The 27308-nt window shown below is 44.5% G+C and overlaps 1 protein-coding gene across 4 annotated transcripts in view; it reads right to left on the bottom strand.

Annotated features, from left to right (window-relative positions):
• Nucleotides 1-27308, bottom strand: part of ASTN2 (astrotactin 2) — an 874248-nt gene that overhangs the window by 445201 nt on the left and 401739 nt on the right. For 3 of the 4 annotated variants that reach the window (XM_019454036.2, XM_019454034.2, XM_019454033.2), the window contains 3 exons: nucleotides 12472-12556; nucleotides 11446-11520; nucleotides 10535-10672 (listed from right to left, as the gene is read on the bottom strand). In XM_019454036.2, the coding sequence (XP_019309581.2) occupies nucleotides 10535-10672; nucleotides 11446-11520; nucleotides 12472-12556 (298 nt within the window). The remainder of the gene's footprint in view (nucleotides 1-10534; nucleotides 10673-11445; nucleotides 11521-12471; nucleotides 12557-27308) is intronic. The other variant, XM_019454035.2, reaches the window with a different exon arrangement.

Genomic DNA, 27308 nt, shown 5'->3' on the forward strand with positions numbered 1-27308 from the left:
GCTTGAATAATTTAAAGCCTGGATGGTTTAGGTGAGAACAGAGCAAAGATATCTAAGGGAACATTGTGAGACCATGACAAACAACACAGCAGGAGGCTATGAGATACCCACAGGCAGAAGGTGGATTCTATTGACCTAGAACCAGCCACATGATGGCATAGAAATGGGAAAAAAATGACTCAGATGGTCACTTCCAGTTTGTGAGCTTGTAACTGTTTCAACACGCCTTTGGAATGTTAAGATTCAGTTCAAGACCCTTGTAATGAGGGTGGTTTGTTTACAGCTTAAATTAGAGTGTTCCATTTTTAAAACATTATAAGTGAAAATGATAGTACAAGACAGTATCTAGGAAGCACCTCTACAGAGGCCTCAATTCTGCCTCAAGCCAGAAATCTATTTCAGAAAATCTGTTGGAACCAAGACGAGATTATCCAAATATACCCCCTGAGATAACAGATAGATAAAAACAGACAGAAGGAGTGAGCCCCATTTCTAATTCATTCTCAGTATTTCCATCCACATGACTATCTGTCTCCTGCATCTCAGCAGCCAAAAATCCCCTTTCGTTTTACCGGGACACACACATCAAGTCATCAGATGCAAAACCGGAAGGAGCTCTGAATACTACCAGTTGACAGTTGGCAAACACCTGACTCTTCTGTTCCAACTCCCATCAATACTGAAGGCAGGCTTCATGAGCTGATCATGGCACTTTTCCCACCTGAGTCTGGTCTGCAGCCTCAGAAATCTTCTTAACATAATATGGTAGGCATCCCCAACCCATTAACTGAAGTCGGCACATGAGGTGTCCAGTAGCTGCCATCCATGATTCAGTCCAATCTCTCAGGCAGATGAATAACTAGAAGCCCAGGGAGGGGCTTTGAAGTCATGTGTTGGAGTAGATATGCAACTGATGGCCCCCTCCCCAAGCCCCGACCTTCCTCCCATGGCTATCTGTACACTGTGATCCCACTCCCTAATCAGAGACGGCTAATCTGGAGGGGAGCTCCTAACCCATTCCAGGCCAGTAAGATTCCTTCTCTAGGATCTTTCAAACTGCAACCCTAGGAAGAGAAGAATTCACTCTTTGGGCTAAGAGCACAAGGATATGGGGGACTCAGGGTTATCACAACTCCTGCTGTGGAGTGAGAGTAGTCAGGATGCAGTTGTGCATGCAGAGAGAAAGAAGCCATCATGAGACGATGCAGAGGCAAGACAGAACACTAATGCCATGTAATTCCCTCAACCCTTCCTCCAACCCCTGTGGCTCAGCTGATCTCCCTCTCTTCGCATGGTGTCCTTCCAATACAGCTGTCGTTAACTCATTTGAATTGAACTTCCATCTCCTGAAACCAAAAATATACCAACTGATAGGGAGCAGAATGGGCTTCCATGCAGTGAAACAGAGGAAGGGAGGCACAGTGGCCTGACTGACACTGGTAGGTTCCTGAGATCACAAGCTCTGTGTTCTAATCCCAAACCTTCTCACCAGCTGTGCTGCCAAGGATCTTAGAATGTCAGCTCCTCACCTGTGAAATGGGGGGATAAAAGTAGCATTGAACTTGGAATATGGCTGTAAGGACCACACATAGGACATTGTGCGGACGAGGCTTCTGCCTGGGTAGGCATGCCTGAACGCCACTTATAGTTGTCTTTAGGGTGAAGCTGGGACTCAGACACGGGTATCCTGACCCCCAGCCCAGTATGCTTGCCCAAAATTGCACTTTTCATGTCTCCCTCTCCCTCTTTTCATCCAAAGAGCTACAGTCCTATTTCAACATCTGAAGTCCCATTTGAAAAGTGTTTAACTTCTAATGCAGATATAACAAGTCGTTTCTCAGATTCACTGTATCTGCAAAGCCTTCTATAATTCAACATCAAATATTTATTATTACATTTATTAAAGTTTTAATAATTTAGCATCTCCTGCATGTAAGGGAGAAGCTTAGCTAACTGGTTCCCCTTTATCCAACCTGGGTCACTTCAATATTTATATTCCAAAGTCTCCATTTGAGTTTCATTTAGCAGAGGCTGTGTCGTGGGCCCTCCGCCTGAGCTCACAGTTGGTGCGTGCTCCAGCCTCCCCAGTGGCAAAGACTAACAGAAATCTGGTGCTGAACAGTGTTTGAAGAGATTTACCGAGCCTGGGCAGAAACTCATCCTAATAGACTTCACTTTTATTATGATCGCTAAACTGAAATGGGGGAAAATATATATGTCTCCAGGCTCACTGGCTGAGTGACAGGCAGCCAGGATGTAAAGAGATGTGGGTATGGAGTAGGTCCATTTGAGGGAGCGTAGAGGCCTTTAAAGTAATGCTTCTCGGAGGGGCTTCGTCTTCCTAGAACAAGGGAGGGATGTGGTGGTGCAGGGCAATTGCTAATGTCAAGTCCTATGAACCCAGCTGTGAGTGACAGACACACTCCCTACTGCCCCCACAGCCTCTCCCTTTTCCCATTTAATATTTTGTCTTCCACTAGCATGGAATGGACTTCCACACACACACTCAGTGGACTAAACGGTCCACAAAGATGAAGACAGAAAATCCAATGGGCTCAGGTCCCGATCTTATAGAGATTCCCCCACATCAACAACAGCCAACATTTACGAAGCAGTCACCAGACAGCTTGCATTCAAGTCTTTGTTCTGCCACTCACTACTCATAATATGTTGGACAAAGAAATTAAATTTTGTGTGCCTCAGTTTCCTCACCGGTAAATAATAGTGACTCCGTCATTCAGTTGTTGTGAGAAGTCAGAACTGATACATATAAAGGGCTCCGAGAGGGCCTGGCACAAAATAAGTGTTCAATACATGGCTGTAATTATTATTTATGACTGTGGGCCAAGAGTTTAAATGTTATTCAATACTCACAAAAACACTCAGGGGCGCCTGGGTGGCTCAGTCGGTTGAGCGTCTGACTCTTGGTTTCGGCTCAAGTCATGATCTCACAGTTTCATGGGCTTGAGTCCTGCATCAAGCTCTGCACTGACAGCATGGAGCCTGCCTGGGATTCTCTCCCTCCCTCTCTCTCTGCCCTCCTCCCCACTTGCTCCCCACTCTCGAAATAAATAAACTTTAAAAATAAATCCAAAGATATAATAGCAATTCTTATTCTTATCTACAGATAGGAAATGGAGACGTGGAAAGTTTAAGTTACTTGCCCAAGGTCAGTTAATGAGGGGTGGAGCTGGCATTGGAACTCGAGCAGTTGGGCTCCAGAGCCCACACTAATCCCTTCACCTAGTACTCCTCTCATCGGGTGGGTAAGTAGGTTGCCTACTGAAGTTCTCTTGCTCTTTGGGAAAGGAACTCTATGAGAGTAATTGGCGAGGAAGGGAAAGTGGGTGAAGCTCGATGGGGCTGATGTTACATGATGAGGGCTAAAGAAGCCCACTCCTGTCCCAGCATCCCCACTGGGATGCACTTCAAGGTTGCCCGCCATGAGTAAACGCACACCACCACCATCACTAAGATCTGCTGAGGTTATGGGGAAGGCAAAGGCGAAAAGTCTGAGTTTCACTCACCTCCAATAGGAGGGAGCCATCTTGAGTACCTGAGGTCTGAATCAAGGGACACCCTCTCCTCCAGACTCTGCTTCCTACAGGCATTCCCATCCATTGCTCCTGTGTAATGGACCACCTGCCTCACTCCTGCCTACCCTACATATCCTGATGTCCTGCTGCTCTGATGATCCCTGGCCTCCACCACTGATGCCACCTGCTCAAGAGGAAGCATGCACACGTCCCTTCTCTGTGCTGTGAACTGTGCCTTTTATCACCTGATCCCCCGGTGCCGTATGGTTACCTCCCTATTTGTAGTACCGTGTCTACTCAAACTTCTAAAACACTCCACTCGTTGAACACCAATTATATGTAAGGTGCTCTATGAGTTACTCTATACACATTATAATATCCTCACAACCACCTGAGGGAAACACAACCATCTCTATCTGCCAGGTTCAGAAAGGGTCAGGGGAGGAAGTAAAGTTACTTGAACTAAAGAGTTCAGGTCGCAAATTGTGCACAAAGACTCATGTCCAGGTGTGTAGGATTCCAATCCTACACTTTTTCCAACTGGTTCATCTCTTTCTGATCTTTATATTTCTAGAACCAGCACAGTGTCCGTCGAACAGAGATGTACCTACAATGCTTCTGTTGAGGGTGTCACCTTAAGATGCACAGCCCACATTTCCAGAATACATTGCATCTGCCTGGAGGTAGTGTCTCGGAAAAGCCGGATTCTGGTATCTGGAACATTCACACAGGAGCACCTGCCGGGGGCACTCTCCTCAGCTGTCCTCGGGGGATTCTGCTGATTCTGCTAGGCGAGGTAGCCCACAGCCAAGGGGGGAGAGAAGAAGAAAATAGCACGCTTGTTCTGTCTCCTCTCCTCTTCTCCCTGCGCCCCTTGGCACCAGCCCCCAGACACAGGCTCCCTCCTCAGACATGCCACTTGCAGTCCCCATGCCTTGTCCGTGGAGAGGGCACCTGTGGGGTTTTCTGTCCCGCATCCATCCACCGCCTGTCCTGATCTTCCTCTAGGGGACAACTGTACCTGCAATCTCAGTCCATATGGTAAAGGTGCCTCTGCCCCCACTGGCTTCGAGGGAGGGTCAGTGACCCCAGGTCTGGAAATTTGAGCACTTTGCCCCTTTAGACACTGATCTGGGATACTGGAAACTGTCCCCAAACAGGACATATAGGGGCAGCACAGTCTAGAGATGAGAAGCATGGAGTCAGGAGTCAGGTTCCCAGGATTCAAATTCTGGTTCTACCGCTTCCTGTCTGTGTCAGCTGGCATGCTGAATGACCTCTTCGTGCCTTAGTTTCCTCAAGCATTAAACAGAGCCAATAATGGGTGAAGATCCAATGAGCTCATTTCAGTAAAGCACTTACATCATTGCTTCCTTATAAGGGTACTCGTTATGGTACTATGGGCCCATCTAGATAATCCAGGAGAATCAACCTCTTTTAAGGTGCGTAACTACATATGCAAAGACCGTTTTTCCAAATAACGTAACATTTACAGGTTCTAGGAATTGGGAGCTGATACCATCGAGGGTCATTATCAGTCGCCCACAAATGGAGTCAGAAAATCGGCCTCTCTATCAAGTTTCCAGGTGTGCTGATGCTACTGGTCCAGGGACCACACTCTGAGAACCAGTGACCTAGTGATTTCCTGCTAAAACTTCACAGTTTCACCTGAAGGTCTCTCTTTCTCTCTCCTGCTCTTTCCTTCTATCCTCTTGGGCTGTCACCAAATATGACATCTTTTGGTTTGCACTTTTGTCCCAGCTGAAGCACTGAGATCTCTGTCTGAACATTTTTTATATCTCTAATACTTAGCCTGGCATATAGTAGGTGTTCAGTAAATTCTCAGGGCTTGGAATTGAAAGGACAAATGAACACGGAAGCATTCCTAATTCCATTCTGAACAAATTCAATGTGAAAATTGTCACCAAGTGAGAAATGCTGGCTTTCTTTCTGATATCCCATTATTCTTTCAAAATTGTGCAGGAATTAACAGTAGTTCATCATTTCCTTTCCATTGATTGGAGATCATAGAAAAATCACTGAGGGGCTCCAAAAGCTGGGCTTTGTGGATGATTATTATTCCAACTATAATAGCTATTCTTGCATTTCTCTTCTAAGAAGAATCAGCTCTGGGTGAAATTGTGAAGGCTCAGTGTGTAGAAATAAGTGTTGTGTGCCATGCTTCTCTCTCCACAAGGATCTTTTATTTCATCTCTCAAGTCAGTATCTCGTTCCATGCTCCTGGCTACCATGAGATCCATGGAAGCAGAGGTGGGTCTTAATGTCTCTGTATTCCTCAGGTATCTTGGCACAGTGCCTGGCACACAGGAGGGGCCCAGCTAAGGTTTTGAGAATTGGAAAGAGTCTGGATGCAATTTAACGAGAGCTCACTCATCCACCTTTGTAGCTGACATCGTTAGTGTCTGAGAATCTCATTCCCGGCAGCTTCCTGCTGGGACAGGCTGGGAACACGGCAGATGTCCCCGGGGAGAGTTCTCTTCTTTGGCCCTTCAACTCCTCAGACTTGAAAGTCTTCCCTCTTGCCTTAGATTCTACATAGCCAAAATCCATCCACAAGTCAAGGTTAATTGCTAATGTTCTCTCTTGCACTTTCTTAATCCTTTTGGTCTGGAATTGCTTTTTTCTTTTCCAACCCCCCAAGAAACTCCATGTGTATGGCACGCATATCCTTTCATTCCTTCTACACATATTTTCACACACATAAAGCCAGACACCTACCACACTGTACGAGACTTTGTAAGTTAACATTTAAGTCTTCCTTGAACCCCATGCATGACAAAGGGATGAATGTGAGCTCTCAATACTAACACACTACTGATTTTAAGATGCATCATGGATTGGATGTAGCCTTTTACCAAAAGGAGAAAAGAATTAAAAAGAGAAGGAGAACACAAATATGTTACACTATGTTACAGTAACAACAAACGTGATAACTAATGCTTCTAGATAATTCCCCATGTGCCAAACTCAGTGCTCTCCAATGTATTTTGTCACTTGATTCTCAACAACACACCCCTACATGGTATAATCTTCTATCCACATTATCCACAAGGTGAAACACAGCTCCAGAAAAGCTCGTGCAGTAAGCAAGTGGTAGAGGTGGGATTTGAACTCAGGCAGTTCAGCTGGGCTCCATAACCGAAAAAGAACTACCTTACGTAATAAGCTATATGCTTAGTCAAAACGCAGCATACATAGAGAGAAGTGTGTACATCGTTATCTACACAGCTTGGTGAATTTTTATAGGAGAACACACCCGTATAACCACCACCCAGATCAAGAAATCAAACACTGTCAGTATCACATAAGTTCTTCCCTGTTTCCCACGAATCACTGCCCTCTCTTTCAACAAAAAGTAATCCTTATCATTTCCTCTACCAGCACAGATTCATTTTTACTATTTTTGATCTTCACATACACATAATTTTGTGTGTCTTCTGTGTCTTCTATAACTCCATATTATATTTGTGAGATTCATTGATGGCAATGTGGGTGGTTGGTTTTTGCTGTTGTTGTTGTTGTTAATATTCATCGCTAGTAGTATTCCATGGCATGACTATTTCATTATCTATTTTGTTTTTTTAACTGATGGGATTTGTGGGTTTTTTATACCCTTTTAGGCAGGGTGAACGAATGCTGCTATTGGCATTCTTGAATGTATTATTGGTGGTGCATATACACACATTTCTGCTAAGTATATTATTAGAAGTAGAATTGATGGATTGCACCATATACTTTAGTAGATTCTGCCCAACAGATTTACGTACAGGTCATGCTAACTTACATTCCCACTACAAAGGTTTCAGAATTCCAGTTGTTCTAGGTTCTCACAAAAATTTGTTCTCATCAGTTGTTTTAAACTTAGCCACCCAACTGGGAAGAGCCTGTATGTTTGACCGCTAAATTGCTCTGCCTTCCATAGCGTGAGATTCTGTATTTTCCAAATGACTTGTCCCAAACTAAAAAACAACAAAAAAGTCAACAGGCAAAGCATCTTTAAGTTTTCCTTCTGATTCTGCTGTAATGCTTATCTTTTTCCTTTCTGGCTTGGCTTTTGAACAGCCTTTCCTTTATTCTCCTGGCTGTGATTCTATGGCTTATTATTGGCTATCTATAATTATGATCTATTATTTATTAATTTGTAACATATCATCTGACTGGAACTTGTTAATTCTTTAAACACCCATGATCACTTGCCTGGGCAATGTCATGTCAAACAAGCTTTATTAGTGCAGCTTGGAGAACTCAACCTACATAGCACGGATTCTTTTGAATGGTGATGACTGCCATCTTTTATCCACCCTTGCAGGGAAACCAATGGGCACTGGTGGGAGGTATGCTGAAGGTAAGACTTAAAAGGCTGTCTGCTACTTCTCCAAGACCAGACAAATCATGAGGGTACCTCTGAGGAGGATAATAACCTAATGCCCTAACCAAACCAAATATTCTTCGGATATTTGTGTAACTTTTCTTTAAAGGAGAACCTCAGTGGTTTGTGAAGGAAGGGTTGAGAAGGAGTTTCTGTAGCTACAGAACACCATCCCCTCCTCCCATCCTGAGCAGTTCTGTTCTGGCCCCAACTTGGTGTAAGTGTGTGAGCCATGTAAACAGGCACAGCCTTCTTAGCAGGAGGTGAGGAAAAACATCTCCTTGTTATTGACTCATGCCCCCTGAAGCTATCTCACCTTTTCCAATTTACCACACTATCCCTTCTAACTACATATAATACTCTTTCTGAAATGTATGCTAGTACTTATACTTTTTTCTTTTATTTCTTTCTTTCTTTTCTTTCTTTTTTTTTTTTTTTTTGTTTACATTTCTAAAGATGTTTTAGAGTCCCTGCATGCAGATATTCTGGGCCCTTCTTTTCTGGATTGCTAATTCAATGCAAATCAGATTGGATCAGAAAGAGCAACTGAGTCATCCTGTGGATTATGGTGTTTCTCAATAGCCCGACATAGCATACGACTTTCTTGACTCTGCCTTCCCCATCATCCCCAGTTTCTATTTGAACTCTACTGTGGTTGGAATTTAGTTCATCTAACATGGGTATAATGTAGCACTGGGAATGTATCACATACTAGTGTTAATATATCATGTTACTTAATCATTACAACGACTCTTGGGAGATGTTTCAGTAAAATAATTAAAAACATGGGTTCTGGAGCTCAAGAGATCACGGGCTGAAGCTTGGGTGCAGCGCTTACTAGTGAAGGCATCACTCTTATGCCTCACATTTTCTTTTTAATCTGGAAATTCAAATAATAATAGCATCACCTTAAGGGGTTTTTGTTAGAATATAATGAGATAATGTTAGCAAAGGGTTTGGTATGTAATGGATAATCAATGGCTATGAATTATATTACTGTTACACTCTGTGAAGAAGGCACGGTTACTATCCCAATTTTGCTAAGAAAATGGAAAGTTAGCAAATTGAATTTGGCCAGGATCACACACTTCATACACGGTAGACATGGGCTTCTAACTCAGACCTGTTCAAATCTGGAGTGAGTGTTATCATGACACCGGTACCTTCACTGAAATTACAAATTCAATGTCAACAGTACAGAACTTGGAGGAAAGCTAGAGGAGAACTTTCAGCTGATACCAATCAAGATCACTGGGGTCTCCTTGAGAATAGCTCCTCAACCAGATGATCTTTGCTCTACTTTTAAAATATGTCATGCAGAGAAACCTTAGCACATGCTTTACTCAAGTCCATTGGCCTCAAGTCTATCAAGAATAGAAATAATGGCAAACTGCCATGAATTTGTGTGTGTGTAAAACCATCTTAGGTCTTAATAATTACCAATTTGTTTCCTAAGTGCTATCTATTAACAATTTATCCTTTTTCAAACTCTCTCTTTTGGGAAATATCAACAACCATGTTAGGGCCATTTCACCATGAAAAGTTGAGAAGGTGAGAATAAACGAATCGCAAAGCAGAGACCAACCCAAACCCAATCCAAAGAGTTGGATTTGGGAGCTTCTTATCAAGATGCCACATACATACTGATGACATCTGGATTCAGAAAGGCCCAGAGCCAGCTATGCAGTGGTAGAATCACAATCACAAGGATGAGGCTGGTAAGGCATGATTCTGAGTTCCAATTTAAGAGCGACCAAGCTGTGCATGTGTCGCTTTCAAAAGCCGAATCAGAGTCCATTTGTAGTAACATTAAAATTTCTGGAATGCTTCCCCTAATCAAATTGGAAGGAAAGAAAACGAAAACAAAAACAAAAACTTCCACTAGAAAGCTCCAGAATAGTGACAGGAGCAGATCTAAGGCCACTGGTTTAATTAAATCAATAAACATCTAGTAGTTGTCCAATATGTACTGGGAACTGGGGATTAGAAAGCTAAGTAAGTTATTTTCTTTGACCTTGAGAGATTCACCACATAATGGGACAGAATGATATGTAAGCAACTAATTACAGCACAGTAGAGCAAGTCTATAATGAAGTTAACTACAAGGTGCAAACATGTAAGGAAAGATGCAGTCTCCATCCTTTCCTGAATGAAGAACAAATAAATTTTCCCTGTGCATCAAGAACCTACGGATTAGTCCAAAGTCTGTCCCAGTACCAGAGTCACAAAAGAAGCATCTAATTCTCTCATCTTTCACTTTCATGATTCTCCAGTGTACAATATTAAGTAAAGTTCTTTTATAAGATATAATCATTAATAATCCCAGGATGAGCCGGGTAATGTATTCGCTTCCCTCATATTTTACATAAACCCAGAAGGAGTGTAATACTGTTGAAATATAAACCATTGAGGCCCACCAATGGGGGACACTTCTAGAAGTGTAGAGCATGACATATTGGACAGTGTTCTTCACATCATCTACTAGGCAGGTGCCTACTTCAACACTAAGAAGCCACTTCAGCAAAGAGGTCCCTGTGATCCTGAACCAGAGGGGCTTCTAGTGTGCCAAAGAGCTCTTGGTACACAACAGTGGAGATGACTTCCCTACCTGACATCGGCAGGGTCTTCTGTGACGAGCACATCGGTCTTGCAGCTGGCCAGAGGGTTGATGGACAGCTCCACAGGCGGAACCACAAAGCTTTTGCTGACAGGAAGCCAGAGTCCTTGGCCCAAGCTGAAAGTAGACCTGCAATGTAAGAGTTTCCATTGGGGAACTCCCTGGGAAGCAGAGAGAAAACAGAAAATAGGGGCCCCTCCTTCCATCCCCACTAGGGCTATGTCTTACTTCCCACCCAACTGAGTCCCCTACATTCTCTAATGCATGATTTTGGCCAACTCTGCCAAGACTTGAATGTCATTACCTAAATGTATTAATCATTTGGCCCATGCACTGCTTTGCATGGCTAGTTTTCTTATCCTGACTACCTGTCCTGACTCCCAGGAAACAGCAGGCTCTATGAGGACAGGGACTATTTTGGCTCTGCTTTCCCAAGCAGTCTTGAGCGAGCAGGAGTTCCATAAGTGGCTGCTAAATCAGCAGGGGCAGTCTGCACAAAGGTGAAGAGCAAGGACCCTGAATCAGTTTGAACCAAAATCTGATTCCCAGTTCTGCCACTTAATTTGTTATATGTCTTCCTCAGCTGAAGTACTGAAGTTTCATACGAGATTTCATGGAAGTGGCAGGAAGAGGTCCTGTGGCTGTAGAATATTTTCAAAGCACTGGACTAGATAATCAGTGAAGCCTCCTCCAATTCAAATATCTGAGTTCGTAAGTCTAGATGCCAGACAAATGGGAATTAGATTCTCATCAACATGTGGGCCACGATGGTACATTCATGCCAATGAGAGTTCCTCTGTACTCAGTGCAACCTGAATGAAGTTCACAGGCTCCCTTGACTTAGGATGCATGACTATGCCTCCAATCCCCAGCATCAAGCCCCAACAAGATTGTCAACTCACCTGAGAATCTTTTCAGGAGCTTGTTCTCCTGTTACTAGGTCATAGCCCCTCTCAAGTGTAGTGTAAGGCCAAGGTCTGTGGAAAGAACAGAAGGAGGGAAAGAAAAGGAGATGGTATTAGTCAGAAGCAGGTAGGATTCATATGTGGACACTGCTTAAAAGTAGCTTTAGAGACAACCAAATTTCACAGGATAATTACAGTTGATCCTTAAATAACAGCCTCACTCCAGTCAAAACTCTGTGTATAACTTTTGATTCCCCCAAACCTTAACTACCAATAACCTACTGCTTTATTTTGTTGTTGTTGTTTAAAATAGGCTCCATGCTCAACATGGGGCTTGAACTCATAACTCCAAGATCAAGAAGCACATGCTCTACTGACTAGGCCAGCCAGGCAGCTCAGTAATAGCCTACTGTTGACTGGAAGGTTCACTGATAACATAACCAGTTGATTCACACATATTTTATAGGTTATGTGTATTAGACGCTTTCATCTTACAATAAAGTAGGCTAGAGAAAAGAAAAGGTCATTAAGAAAATCATGAAGAAAATGCATTTACAGTTCTGTACTATATTTATTGAAAAAAAATCTACATGTAAGTGGACCCATGCAGTTTAAATCCATGCTGTTCAAACCCATGTACTGGGTAAGACCATTTATAAGAGAATGTCTCCATTTCACAGAAGGACTCGGCACTTTAAAGACCATTTGTCCATTCTGGAGTTTATGGACAAAAACCTGATTCTCTATCAGTCCGGTTAAGGAAGTGTTCATTGATTACTTACAGTGTGGGAGGGTGAGTTAAATTTGAGCCTTTGTTCTCTATAAGATTCATTAATCATGTACCTTTAATATTAAAATGTGATTCAGTGGGAAACGAGATTCGCTGCCCATCAGGTTGTATACGACACAACTGTTGTAGAAAAAGAGTCCTCTTCGTGGAGAGGTTTGGGGCCTGCACTACCATAGCAGAGAAGCAGGGGATGGCTTTCCACTGTCCCTGCCCTGATGCCCCTTGCCACTCACCCTTCACTCTGTCCCCAGTCACTGCGCACACACAGGTGTCTGTGAACCGGGTCAGGGGCATAGCCTTCATGACAGCTGCACTCTCCTGTAAGCAAAAAGAGAAAGGAGTATTGTGAAATACCATCTGCCCCAAATAGCCTTCTCCCCTGGTTTCCTGGTTTTCTTAGGAAATAAAGTGGGCTGCCCAGTTTTGGAAAAGACCCAGGGAAAGAGCATGTTCTGGTCTACCCACCACTATGGTTAATAAAGGGTTTATTCCCCTGTTCATCTGCTCGCTTATTCATTCAACAAGCCCTAACCACACTCCCTGCCAGGTTCTCCGCCCACACTGAGGATACAGAGATTAGACACTGAAGGGGCTCATGGCTTAATGAGGGAAATAGGAAATGACCTGGTGGCTGCAAATGGAGGTCCTTATTTTCAAACATTTAAATTACGATAAAGTACATATACATTAAAAGTATCATCAGAAATTCAAATTCTTCTCTCCACTTGAATGAGCAATTCATGTTCATCCATAAGCCCCAAATTAATGTCACCTCTACCAAGATACCTTTGATTTCCCCTTCTGGAAAATTTGTGTTCATCTATCACTTCAAGAGTTCATTTTGTTTTGTTGTTATTGTTGTCTTAGTTGGTGTGCCTCTTCCCTTCCCATCTTTCCATTTTTGTTCCTTCCCTCTCCACCCATCCATCCATCTATCCACCCATCTATCCATCCACATACATCATTTTTTATGGCCATATCTCATGCCATGTTGCATGAATGCTTGCTAGCGTTCCACACTACCTTAAGCATCTTCTCCCACTGGCCAAGCTCACTTGGGGTTTCCTTGCATAGCTCTACAGTTCAGAATCCTGGAAGGTTTCCAAAGTTCTCTGTCCTACCCTCTTCAATTATCAATCCATTGTACACTCTTGAAAGTTGGGTTGAATAAGGTTCAATTTGTTACTGGTTTTTCCTAAGGTGTATTTGTAGAATATCCACAGATGCCTTACCAAACATAGATTCTATAAAAAAAAAAAAAATGACTGGGAAACACTAGACGATTTGTAGAGCCAGTGGTGTGTGACTCTTCATGAAAGTGACACCTAAACAGCTTTCCCAAACCTATTTCATCTTGGGAAGCTTGCTGGTGCAACAGGCCACAAGATTAGTGTCCCATGGCCCGTAACTTGGGAAACGCCGTTGGAAACTGCCCTGCCTTATCCCACTGTGTACAACAGAGGAGATCCTCAATACTGTGAGTTGAATGAATAATTAACTATCTGGGGCACCTGGGTGGCTCAGTCGGTTGAGTGTCTGACCTTGGCTCAGGTCATGATCTCACAGTTCTTGAGTTCCATCCCCACACTGGGCTCACCACTGTCAGTGTGGAGCCTGCTTTGGATCCTCTGTCCTCCTCTCTCTCTGTCCTTTCCCCGCCTGTGGGTGTGCACACTCTCTCTCTCTCAATAATAAATAAAACACTTAAAAAATAATTAACTACCTGTTATGGCTCATAAATTTCTAGACTATTGCTGTCAGGTTGCTTTCTTTCTCATCTTCAGGTGATCTACTCTCTCTCTCCCTCTCTCTCTCTCTCTCTCTCTCTCTCACACACACACACACACACACACACACACACACACACACACACACACACTACCTGCAACTCTTCAATCCTACAGTGATTCTGACTGGCCTGACCTGAGTGTTTTTGAACCATGTTTCACAGAAACGTGTAATTCAAAGGAATAGACTTAGGAAACTTGCAACTTTTAGATTTGAATTTCCCTTAAACATTTGTCTTTTTAAATCTCAGTCATAGTAAAAAGTAAATAAAGGCTAAATGCTCAGATGTTGTGTAATAGAATTCAGGACACTGGAGAGCACTGTCATATTAAGTCCAGTTGCTAGGTAAACACATTTTATGCAAACCTCATTTAAAAACAACCACTACCCCCAAACCCACACAAACACCCTCTCCTGTCATCTCTGTTTCATTGAGGAGGATATTGGAGCCTGGGAGCTGTAGTGCTAACGAGGCCATGCTTTTTACGACTACAGATTTTGTGAATCAAGATTCTTTTCAACCTGTGCTACCAAAACACAACACAGCAGAGAATATACACTAGGTTAACAGGTTCTACAACTATCACCCATAACTCCTCTTTTCAAAACATTTGTACTCACCAAACAACCTCATTGTTTTCATGGGTTCACCAAAAATATTATGCATTTGACCTTATACAAAGCATTCCGAGCGTTAAAAAAAAAACTCTCTAATTTGTTTTATACATTATAATGCTGCTTAATCTTTGTAACCCCGGCATTCACAAGTATTTGGCAAACAGCCTGCGCTTGATAAATGTTGGCTGAGCCAAAATGGTAGTGAGACAGAATAAGAAGTGATGGATGGGTAAGAGGTACTATTACAAATATTTAGAATGGAGGTCACCAAAAGGCAGAAGAAAGAGGGAGACAGAGAGAGAGAGAGAGATCTACCTTTCCCCTTCTCTGGATACCTGGTAAATAGGAGGGGGCTGCTCGCAGGCAGGAACGTTCTCTGTAACTCTCTTCTCCAACAGCAAGTTCAAGTGCTCCAACAAATGTGTGTGCTGTAGGTGTGTGCAAGCTAATGAGATGATTGTTGCCAGAGGCAAGGAAAATGGAAGAAGAGGGAGGAGATCCTTGAGATTTCGGTGAGAATAATTTACCAAAAAGGGGAGGGGGAGGAGTCACTAATGATGTGTTAAAATGCTACAGTCCCGTCATGAAATATTCATCACTTTAAATATGCCTAATATTAAATATTAAAAGTCCTGGCATTTGTCCTCGAGACTCCCAGGGCTGATTTATGATCTGCCACAACCACAGACCTCATGATTTGTAATGGAAGAGGTAAATAGTTACCTCTGGTGGAGGGACAGGAAGTCAGGCTGGGGCAGGCAAGAAGGGCTGAGAAAGGAGGGCCTTTCTTTTTGAGGGAAAGGGCACTGCTCAGTCAGGTTCCTGTTTCTCCGATCTGTGACTCTGCAGGAAAGGGCACAGGTTACGGTCCCCCTTTCCCTCTTGTTGGGAATACTGAGAGAATGAGAGATCCATACTGAGGAAGGTTACTGCTATATTTTGTGTTTCTTTCTTGCATGCTTACCAGGCAAGTTTCCCCGTTCTCAGAACAGATCATTAATTACTGACTTGCCTTATACAACAAATATATATTTTGCAAATGAGAGGCGAGGCATCCACTCGGGAGGCCCTGAAAAGGTTACTTGGAGGGGCACCTTGGTGGCTCAGTGGGTTAAGTGTCTGATTTAAGCTCAGGTCATAATCTCACAGTTCGTGAGTTTGAGCCCCGCATTGAGTTCTCTGCTGTCGGCAGAGAACCTGCTTCAGATTCTCTGTCCCCCTCTCTCTCTGCCCCTCCCTCACTCATTCTTTAAACAAACTAACTTACTGAAAACAAAAGAAAAAACATTACCTGGAGAATAGGAAGTGAGGCAGGGGAGGAATGATGGCTAGAGGCAAACAGACCTGGGTTCTAATCCTCACATTCTCTCTCCCTGGATGGGTCTCAGTTTTCTCATTAATAGAATGGGAAATGACCGTAATGTCAACTCCACAGAGCTGACCGTGAGAGTAAATTGAGGTAGTGGAAAGTAAGGCTCATGGCTCAGGCAGACAAACAGTCCTCCATAAATTTCTTCCTCTTTCCCTTCCGTTCCAAACCAGCACTCTGTTCTGATATATGCTGGCACATAACTTTAGGAAGACTGCATAAGTAATTTCCTTCTTCCTGGACCTTAGCTTCCCCATCTGCAAAATGGAAACCTGGAGTAGACGTTCATCAATTCTGAGTGCCAATGAGAGTCAGTCATTTACACAGCCTTTCTGAATCCTGAAACTCTGTTTTCCTGACACTGCTTCAGCCTTAGCTGTGATCACTCTTAGCGACTGGGCTAGGTGTCTCCAGTAAGATTTCCATCAATGCCCTGGCTATTGACTTTATTGACTCCAATTTCCTATTTTGCTGGCTCAGCCAACTCTCCACTATTTGCAACCAAGCATTTCCTTCTTGCAAGATGCAAGCTTCTGATAGCCAGACCTAGGAATTAACCCCTTCTTCGGATGAGTCCTTTCTGCAACCCTGCCTCTGCATACCCAGAGCAGTCGGGTGGTCAGAACAGCTCTCCAGGGATCCAGGTTTACATGATCTATGATCACCCATGCTCCCTTACCCCTATCACTACAGAAGCTCCTTGAATGAGGAGGCTGCAGCCATCTTGCTCACTGTTGCATCCGCATGCACTGCACTGCCTGGTGCATAAATAAATGAGGGGGCACATCTCACAATAGTAGCATCTATGCCAATGGGATAAAGAAACCATTTTTCTTAAATTTGCCTGTTTTCTCCACTAAACTGGGAACTTCTTAACTGCAGAAATCTTTCTGTAACCATCTCCATATGCTAGCAATTAGTGTCATGCCTGATGATGAGTAGGCAGCTCATTTGCTGAATGAATGAATGAATGAATGAATGAATGAATAGAGAAATACACTGCAGTTTTCATGAATTCAGGCTGATTTCATTTAGAATAATGATGGTTCTGCCGAAGACTAGAAAAAACTTCCTTATATGCAGGACAGGTATTTGCCAAGGAAATGGAAAGTATAAACATGAGTGTTGATGAAATGTCTAAAATAGAATTCTATTTCACATCAGAGCAGAAACAGCTCTTAAAGATCAGCTGGGTCACAGCTTCTCAGCTTCATTTTTCCAAGGAACAAATGCAATTTCAGAGAGTGAAGACATTTGGCCAAATCACTGGACTAGCTTTGGGGGAGTCAGGATTAGAACCCAGGGCTCCTGGCCACTACTGTAGCATCCTTCCTGCTGCGTGGGTGATCTCAATGCTTCGATATACCTGGCAACATTTGCTAGGAATTTTTTTTCCTTGGTATTTGCCTGCCATCTCTGAATTGCCTATAATGAGAATCTATAACACAGACAAGGATTTTTTTAAATATATTTTTTAAATGTTTATTACTTATTTTGAGAGACAGAGGAAGAGAAAGAATGGGAGTGGGAGGAGGGGCAAATAGAGAGGGAGAGGGAGAGAGAGAGAGAGAGAGAGAGAGAGAGAGAGAGAGAGAGAGAGAATCCCAAGTAGGCTCCATACTGTCAGTGCAGAGCCCATCGTGGGGCTCAAACTCATGACCCATGAGATCATGATCCGTGAGATCATGACCTGAGCTTAAATCAAGAGTCAGACGTGTAACTGACTAAGTTACCCAGGCACCCTGGGATTATTATTTTTTTTTAAATATAATGAATCTTAGATAACCTTAACAGATTCAAACTATATATTTATATATGATTGATAATGCAGACCTTAAAAAAGAGTTTAATCTCTTCATTAAAGTGGTTTCCATAAAGGAAATCAGTTACATGGATTTTCATCGTGCTAGTTACTGAAACTCTGTATTATCAGCTATATGTGAGTTGCACTGGTATTAATATATTTACTCTTCCTGGGGCGCCTGGGTGGCTCAGTCAGTTAGGTGGCCGACTTCGGCTCAGGTCATGATCTCATGGTTCATGGGCTCAAGCCCTGTGTCAGGCTCTGTGCTGACAGCTCGGAGCCTGGAGCCTGCTTCGGAATCTATGATCCGCCCCCCCCCGCCCCGTCCCCTCCCCAGCTCATGCTCTGTCTCTGTCTCTCAAAAAATAAATTAACGTTAAAAACATTTTTAAAAATATATTTATTCTTCCTGTCCCCTAGGTCCTATTTATTCACTTCTCAATTTATGTTACATACCTTCTTACTCCATAAACTCTTGGATAAAACACTAGAATCCCTCAACTATGAGCAATCTTGAGTTTATCTTGTGTGGGTTCTTCAAAACCACTTCGAAGTGGACACCGCCTTCATGTTAATCATGTAAAACCAGGATGCTGGTAAAGTAGTTCAGAGCATGGATCCTGGAATCATCTCGTTTTGGATTCAAATCCTGGATCTGCCACTTACAATTTGCACGAACTTGTTCAAGTGGCTTCACCTCTCTGCATCTGTTTCCTAATCTGTAACAACACTGCTGTCACTTATCTGCTGGAAAGATCAGTGATGTATCTGCAAAGTCTGAACTACAATCTTTGGCACACTTCTTGCTGAAAACGTTGTGGATGTTTGAGTTTTTGTAATTATTGTTCCAGGATAGGAGGGGGCCAATTTAACATCTTGTTTTCGTGGAAAGAAAAAGTGATATCTAGATGAAGGTTGGTCCCAATTTCAAGGTATGCCCTTTGCAAAGCCAAGAGGATCTATTTCTTGATCTGCAAATTTGAGGCAGCTTGAATGAAATAATCTCCAAAGCTGGTTATGGTGTTTTCAGAACCAGTAACACCTGTTGCCTTTGTCTTTGCTCCTCCTACTGAAGGACACACAGGCGTGGACGAGAGGCTAAGCCAGACGGTGCTGCCCCCTCTTTCCTCCACAGCTCAGAAAAGCTCATCACCTGCCCAAGATGGCAAGATGAACGCAAAGCCTTCTTCCCAAGTCTGCCTGCTGTCTGGCTATCCTCCTCCCGCCTTGTCATCCTCTTACGATTCCATTTTCACTTGCTTCCAACTCAGCCATCACTTATCATCACAGGCCAGGGACACTGGCTGCTGTTCACTTTCCTATTTATTCTTCTTGTCACTGTGGCTTGCAAAGACATCTCCCTGGGCCCTCAAAGCAGTAAGCGTGTGTGGCATCCTTTCTTGTCCTGACTCCAAAGGGGCCACCTTGGGTCTCTTCACTTCTATCTCTGTATCGCTGGAGCCCAGCTCAGGGCCAGGCATGCGGTGGGGGAGGCATGAGTTGAGCCTAGCATTACTGGGATGTTGCTTCATGGTAGGAGTGTTGGAAGACACTTGCCATATGTCACTGCCTGTCGTCTCACAGGTCACACCTGTAGCTGTAGGAGGAAGGTACCAGTGTCCTCATTGTAAAATAAGGAAACAAAAGTTTGGACTCAACTAGTCATTGGGCCAAGGTCACAGAATCAGGTCTTCAAAACCCATGCTCTTTCACACAATCACAAACATCATAACAATAAACATGACCACCAGGATGAGAGAAAGGACAGCTGTCTATAATGTGACAACTATCAGCTGCTAGCCAATAAGCGTTAGGAAGAAGAGGAATCTCTAATTCACCCACACCAAAATTAACATCCTGCTGATTTCTAAAATCCCACTATAAGTAAAGATTAAAAATCACTCTTCCAAATATCCTGTGTAAATATTTTATGTGTGGATTGCACAAAATCCATAATGCCTATGTAATGAAGGGTACTTGTGTTGATTTCCTGATAGCAGGGATAATCCACAGGGGAAGCATCATACCTTCTAACTAAGCATCTACTATGTGCTGACCTTACCTAGTTACCTTTGGTATCCATACTGGCAGGACAACACTATTGGTTCCACTATAAAAACTATGTATGAGGTTGAGGCCTGGAGAGGGTAAACAAGCTGCCCAGGGTTTTTGAACATCCAAGTCCAGTCTCCTTCTGACTCCTTGCCTAGCTATGTGATGCCTTTCTGAGAATCTGCTTGGAGAGAGTGTGGAAAAAAGCATGGGAACGGGAGATCGGGGTGGTGGGGGGGAAGGAAGATGTACCCTGTGCTAGACTGTATTACTGGGGTCAAGTCTTCATTTCCTGTAGTAGTATGCATTCCTGTCCTTGCCATGGTTGACTGTGGGAACAGAGATTTCTTCCCTAGCCTTTGTCTTCAGGCTTAGCATGTCACTTGATTTTTTGGCCAATGGGATTGTAGCAGACATGATGTGAACACAGGGGCCAAATGTGCTTGAAATGTGCTGGGTGGCTGGGCTTGCTCTCTTGCATTACTGCCTCTTGCCATGAAAAAACCACACTCTAGGGGCACCTGGGTGGTTCAGCTGGTTAAGCATCTGACTTCAGCTTAGGTCATGATCTCACGGTTGTGGGTTTGAACCCCACGTTGGGCTCTTGTGCTGACAGCCCAGAGCCTGGAGCCTGCTTCTGATTCTGTGTCTCCCTCTCTCTGCCCCTCCCCTGCTCATGCTCTACTTCTCTCTGTTTCTCAAAAATAATGAACGTTGAAAATTTTTAAAACAAAAAGAAAGAAAAGAAAACTATTCACCAAGTAGTGGCTGGTGCAAGAAGAATGAGAGGCACGTGGAACAGAGCAGAGACAAAAATGCAGCTGAGTCCTGGCTAGACTGGTCCACCCAGATGTGTAACAAAGGGGGAAAATGCTTACAGTTGCTGACAATAAAACACTGTGGCTGTTTGTCATGAAGCATTACTGGAGCAGAAGTGGATATGCCTCCAACATACATTCCCTCCACCTCCTATGAACATTGGTCCTGCTTTCTTCCCAAACCGGAAACCTTAGAAAAATCTCTTACTGGACTATGTTACCACCCTCAACATCCAAATGGCACCTGAATCCCAATGATGCAGCCTCCTTACTGTCACTCAGGCCCATCCATTCCCAGCTTTCCCACTATCACTGCCCTGGGACAGGCTCTGGACATTGTCTATGTGCACTGTTGATAAAGTCTCATCACTGCCAATAAGCTTTCCGTGTCCCGCCATCAATCTGAGTGATGGCCAGTAATCTTTTCAAAGACCCTACATCCATCGCTTATCCCCAAAACTGTCAGTGGCTTCCAGTAGCTCTCAGGACAGAGTTCACATGCCCTAGACTAACATCCAAAGCCCTTCGTGACTGGCCCCAGCCAACTGTCCCAGCCTTATGAACTGCTCTCCCTCCCTTGTACCTTTCCTGCCCTCACATCCTATTTGGTTTGCTGATGATAACAGGGCCATCCAAGACCCACCTGCAGACCAGGGGCTGCTTCTTCCAGCAATTCTGCCCTGAATCCACTCACTCCTTGAGAAGAGCAGAGGCTGAGAACTGGAGACAGACATATTCAACAGTGGAGATACCAGGGGTTGAGAGGGGAGTAGGGGGTGAAGAGAAAATTAAGTAGCAAAATGATTATTTAGTAAAAGAATGAGATCATTTTGGCAGTTTTGAATGTAAGCATTGTCATCAGGGAATATATTTTACATGCTGACCCCTCTGCAACCTTGGACAAATCATTCTGCTTTTGTAGACCGCAGCCTTTCCATCTATAAAGTGAGTGGCAAATACACGGGGATCCCCAAACGCCCTTCCAAATCTTGTTCACATCCCAGTCCTTGATTCTTCTTCCAACGCACTCTAGTCTTGTCTCTTGAAGTCAGCGTTTCCCCAGGGACTGAGGGGCAGCGAGGCATGGGGTTGGAGAGGGTTGGAAGTTTGGAGAACAGAGGTTTGGAAAGCAGAAAAGCACAACTGGAGTGAAATAACAAGAGACTAGGATTTGGATCTTTGTAAAGTGAGGGACCCTTCTCTAGAGGTCTGCTCAGCCAACTGTGCTGTGGCCTAGGGCAGGTCCCCTTTCTCCCTGGGACTCAGTCTCTCTATATACCCTGAGAAGGCTGGTCCAGATGACATCTAAGCAAACTTACATGGGCGTCTCCGCTGTCCCTTTTTTCCTTACACTGTCGGAGTGACACGTTTCAGCCTTGGTCTTCCCCATACATTTGAGACACATTTGGATGCCTGCATTCAACCTGCCGGCCCCTCATTGCCATTCATCAACACGCCTCTGAGAGCAGGGAGAAAAAAAAATAGAGGCCAAGGGGTTGTGGTGGTACAGGCTGGTGATCAGGACTGATAGAGATCAGAGTCCCTCATCAAGGCCACATAGGGGCTAATTGGCACTGACTCCGCTCATGTGAGCAGCCTGTGCAGAATGACCTGGGCTCTGAAAAGTCGCCAGCCAGGCCACACCAGGGATCCCACCTCGGAGGCTCAGCCGGGGCGCGCCCTCTCCCCCTAGCCTTGTTCATCCCTGAGTGAACCACACACCACACACAATCATCGATAAATTATTGTCTGGGGAAAAATCATGTAGATAAGACACTCTCTCAAAATTACGGCAGACTGTGGATGGAGGGGGACAAAGACCTCTCGCCAGCAGCCTGGGACACACACAGATGCAGACATCCCCAACAGCCAGCAAGGATCACGGAATTCCTAACATGAATGCACAGAGCTGGGCCTGCTGGCGAAGGGCTGCCCTTCCCCACCGCTGCCCCCACCTCACCCAGGTGCCTGTATTATCCATGCTTCTCAGGCCAACCCGGCCTGGGTCAGGGGCCAAGGGTAACCAGCTGGAGAAAGGAAACCGGCATCAGCACAGGTATTAACGTTCTGGGGCTGAGTCCTCAGCTCACTATGAACAGACCAAGTGGCCAGGATAAGTTGCTGTGTTACTCCAGGCTTCAGTTTCCTCATCAGAAAACGGACACCTTAACCCCAATTTTGTTTTTGTTTTTTATTTAAAAAAAAATTTTTTTAATGTTTAATTTTGAGAGAGAGAGAGAGACCATGGGCACACATGCAAGCAGGGGAGGGGCAGAGAGAGAGGGAACAGAGGATCTGAAAGCAGGCTCTGTGCTGACAGCAGAGAGCCTGATGCGGGGCTCAAACCCATGAACCCTCAAATCATGACCCAAGCTGAAGTCGGATGCTTAACAGATTGAGCCACACAGGTGCCCCAGTTAAACCCAATGTTTTAAAAGTGTCACAGGGATTGGAGATAGCATATTAAAGACAATGACCACATCAGCAGACGTGCAAGCAGCATTCAGTAAGTGTGAGCTGTTACCACTGTTTGTTGTTAGTATTACGGACAGCATGGCCACCACGGTGGACCCCCAGGCCACACTTCCTCTCTGGCTTGGTGCCCTTGCCCTTGTCTGCAGCAACAGCCTTCCTCCCAGACTTCTGCTGTGTGGATTCCTCCCCTTCTCCTCCTCACATGGTCCTTGCCTCATCTCTGGTCCAGATCTTACTTCTTCTGACCATTTTTCATTCTTAGTATGATTCCTCTGTGCCTGGGACAGGTGGGATCGCAGCACAGAGACGAATCCATCCTATTCTCCCGTCACAAGCAGGTGACACTTGGGTGTCATTGAGAAGAAAATACGTTGCTACCACAAGCTGTGATTTGGGATGGGGAGGGGAGTGTGTGCAGAGCCACAGGGTCACAGGAAAGAGCATCGAACTCTGCCCCAAGGTTGAGGACATGCCAGCAAAGAGGGGGGCTAAAAATAACAAGAGGGGACACTGAGACACCTGCCAGGCAGTTTTAGAAGTTTTTTACATACATTAACTCATGTCCCTCACAACAAGCCTATGAAGCAGGTTCTAGTTTCAATCCCATCTTACAGATGAGGAGATTGAGGCCACGAGGGGTTGAGGAACTTGCTGGCACAATGCGAAGAGTGCCAAGGGCAGCACTGGAATCCAGCAGACAGTGCCGTTCGCCCCAGGCCACACGGCTTCTCTCTCAAGGCGGGTGTAGGAGTTTGCCAGACAGAGGGAAAGGCAAAGGAAGGAGGCAAAGGAAGGTCCTAACACAGATGGCCCTTTGGTTCCTTGGGTCCTCAGAGGCAGAGGGCTTAGCAGGCACTGAGGACCTGCTACTCATTCCATAGGTGTGGGGATGGAACCCTGGGAAACCCATACTCCCTCTACAGAAAGAGTCATTCCCAAATACCGAATCCAAGCACTGTGCACGGAGAGAGGCCATTTAAGGCAGAGAAGACAGGCACTAAAGTCAGGACAGGGTAAGAGCTCTGCATGTGTCATCCAGTGGCTCCATGATTGCACAATTTCCTGTCTCTGCCCAAGGCTCTATTTCCTCAGTTCTAAAACGAGTTTGATCTGGCCTGTCCCTTTCACTGCATGACGTCTAGAATGCTTTATCCCCAGTATGGGCTCCATAAGCACAGCCTGCTATTGCTATGATTATTACTAGGGAATTGGCTGCCTTAATGTTCTTTCCTGCCCACAGCTCTGATCTTGGATCCCCAAGGCTGGGAGTTGCTTATGGATCCTGTTAAGCATGATGTATTTGATTTACCTTCTCACCTTCAATCCACCCAGTCACTCTGTGAAAGCAGGGGCTCATGTCCTGATTTTATAGATGAGGAAACTGAAGCCCCCAGGGGTTAAACGATCGGCCTCCAGTTTGCAGAGCAAGAAAGTAACAGGATCAGGATTCGAATCCTGTTCTTCTCTACTCTGGGAGTCAGAGCTCCCCAGCACTAGTTAAGATGGGGGAATTCAGCATGATCCTGAGTGTCACTCAAAATGACCCACTATGGTGGCTCTACCTGGCCGCCTACCACACCTCTATTGGACCTTCCAGGATATAGATGATATAAGGCTATGTGGTTGTCAGTACCTCGGCACCTGCCCCACACACCATGGCTCTGTTTCCCACAAGCTGATGGGTGGCCTTGTTCAATATCCTTCATCTCTCTGAGCCTCACCCTTCTAACCCAAAAGACAGGGAACATAAGCCCTGTCCCGTCCCATTCACAAGGATGCAGTAAGAATAAAATATACACTATTCTATTCAGGACACATGATGATTAATAATGCCGTGGTTCCCCACTTGCACAAAACCTGAACCTTCAAAGTGAAATATACAAAACAGATCAAGCAGAGGGTAATTATTCATTTTGCAAAAGAGTTCTTCAGTCTACAAAAGAGATGTACTGATGGTTTTTTTTTTTTTTTTCCAAACATCAGCTATCTTTGTGAGTTTGGAATCAAATCTCATTTATAAAATTAAACCAAGAAAGAATAATGATTTTCCAGATGTGCACTGAGTACAATGGGCCGCACACACACATGCATCCTGCCTGTGCCATCCACGCCCTAAAGCAAGGTGGTCCAGACACCAGGAGGAAGGAGGCTTTGCCTCTGGCTAGCCAGGAACTGGGGGAAAACAGAGAAGCGGTGGACATCATGTGAAATCTGCACTCTGTTCAGAGGGGTCCGTTCCTGAGAGTGACCTCAGCCTCAGCTATATACAGGCAGATGGTCAGGGTCACAGTTAGCTTTCCTGGGAAACTAGAGAACTGTCATTTCTAGTACTTCTATCTGGAATATTATACCATTTTACAGTAATGTGTATGTCAGCTGAACCCAGCTCATTTCCCCTTTGCTAACCACATTCCTGGTTGTATTCAAACTCATGCTCTTGCTCTCCCTCTCCTTCTTGCCTCTCTTCTGTTTGATGTTTCTCTTTTCCCCTCTTCTCTCTCGTTTTTGTTTCTCAGTGTTTGGCGTTTGCTCCTGCCTCAGTTTCCTTCTTTGGTCTCTTCTTTTCCACCTTTACCTTTCTCTCCATGTGTGCCTCTCTATCCCTCACCGTCCTCCTTCCTGTAAGCCTCTTTCCTTTGTAGCCCTCTTCAGGGAAAAGAACATGAGTTTAAGTCAGACAGGTGCAGGTTAAGTCCCCAGATCCACTTTGTCCACAGAAAAGACACAAAAAAGGGACAGTCTGTCTACTTCAAGGGTTAATGTGATGATTACGAAAGATATGGTAAGGAAAAGTGCCTAAGCAAGGACTACAATTACACCCTGTTAACTCCACTCCCCTACTTTCCTTCCTCTTTCCCTTGATTTCTTTCCCTGAATTTCCCATCCATTCCACTCCCTTTGCCTCAGTCTCACACAAGCACGCACACCACAGCCTCTTCACCACCCTCTGCCCCAGGTACCCCCCCACACCCCTCCCCAGGCTCTGCCTCTCACCCCCTGCCCCAAGCAGCCCCCACATTCAGGCAACGATTTACTTGCAGAACAGCACAGGCTCCCATAACTAAAATGCAAATTCTTTCACAAAATATTTTGCGGTACATTTACTGGTATATGATAGAGAATCATGAATCATTAAAATTAAGCAACGTGTGTCCAAGTGGCCTGCACCAGGTTTCACTAGGGAGTCAGACTTTGCAATTAAGTCCATTTCTGGCCATTGGAAAGATTGCACCAGACCATTCCTACTGCACGGGGTGAGGTCACTTGACCTCGCCTGACTTGTATACAGCATCTTGAATTCCTGGATGTCCTATCCAGAGGAACAGTCTTGGTGTGATCAGCATAAAATCCATACACCTCTCCCACCCCTGTTGTCTGGTAGAAACCCATCTATTGACATTTCAATTAAAATAGCATTTAACAAAAAGTAACCAAAAGGTTGGGACCACACACACACACACATACACACACATACACACTCCTCTTTTTCAGAGACCTTTTAATCACCTACACTGAAATGAAAGCAGCCTCCATCCAGAAGAGAAAGGGCAGTGTGGTGTCATAGGTGGCTCCCTTTGATGACACCAAATAACCGGAAAAGGCTATTGCTATTGCCAAGTGCTGTGTTTTAAATGGTTTTGTGGAGGCCCCTTTTTCTCAGAAATCTGTCACCATGCCTTCCATTCCATCATGATGACTTTTGTGGGTTAAGCATTATCAACACTAGGGGTTCTTTTTGCCCCTGATTCAATAATTCCCATTTGTTGAACCCATATAGTTGCCATATTATGTAGCAGGTCCTTTGTACTGATTTTAATCGTCACAATAACCCTAGCAAAGGTGAATACATTTTCCTCTGATGAAAAGGAGCTTGGGGAAAATTAAGCAATTTGCTCCAAACCACACCAACAGTTACAGGCAGAGACAAGATTTTAACCCACATCTGCCTCCTTCAGTGCTTCCACTTTTTTCCCTTTTTCCCTACTGCCTCTCCAAAAACAAAACAGCCCACACCAGGAGCAGCTTGATTTTGAGCAAACGGAGGTGGTGGCAGTGTGTCATATCTCCCTCCCTGGTGACTGACTCAGTCCTGGTTCTCAGTCAATGTTTGTGAAAGAAAGACATTAATGAAGCTGACAGGGGACT

This window comes from Panthera pardus, unplaced genomic scaffold (assembly GCF_024362965.1).
Source record: "Panthera pardus isolate Hobbes unplaced genomic scaffold, ASM2436296v1 HiC_scaffold_20, whole genome shotgun sequence".
In the NCBI taxonomy this organism is placed as follows: Eukaryota; Metazoa; Chordata; class Mammalia; order Carnivora; family Felidae; genus Panthera; species Panthera pardus.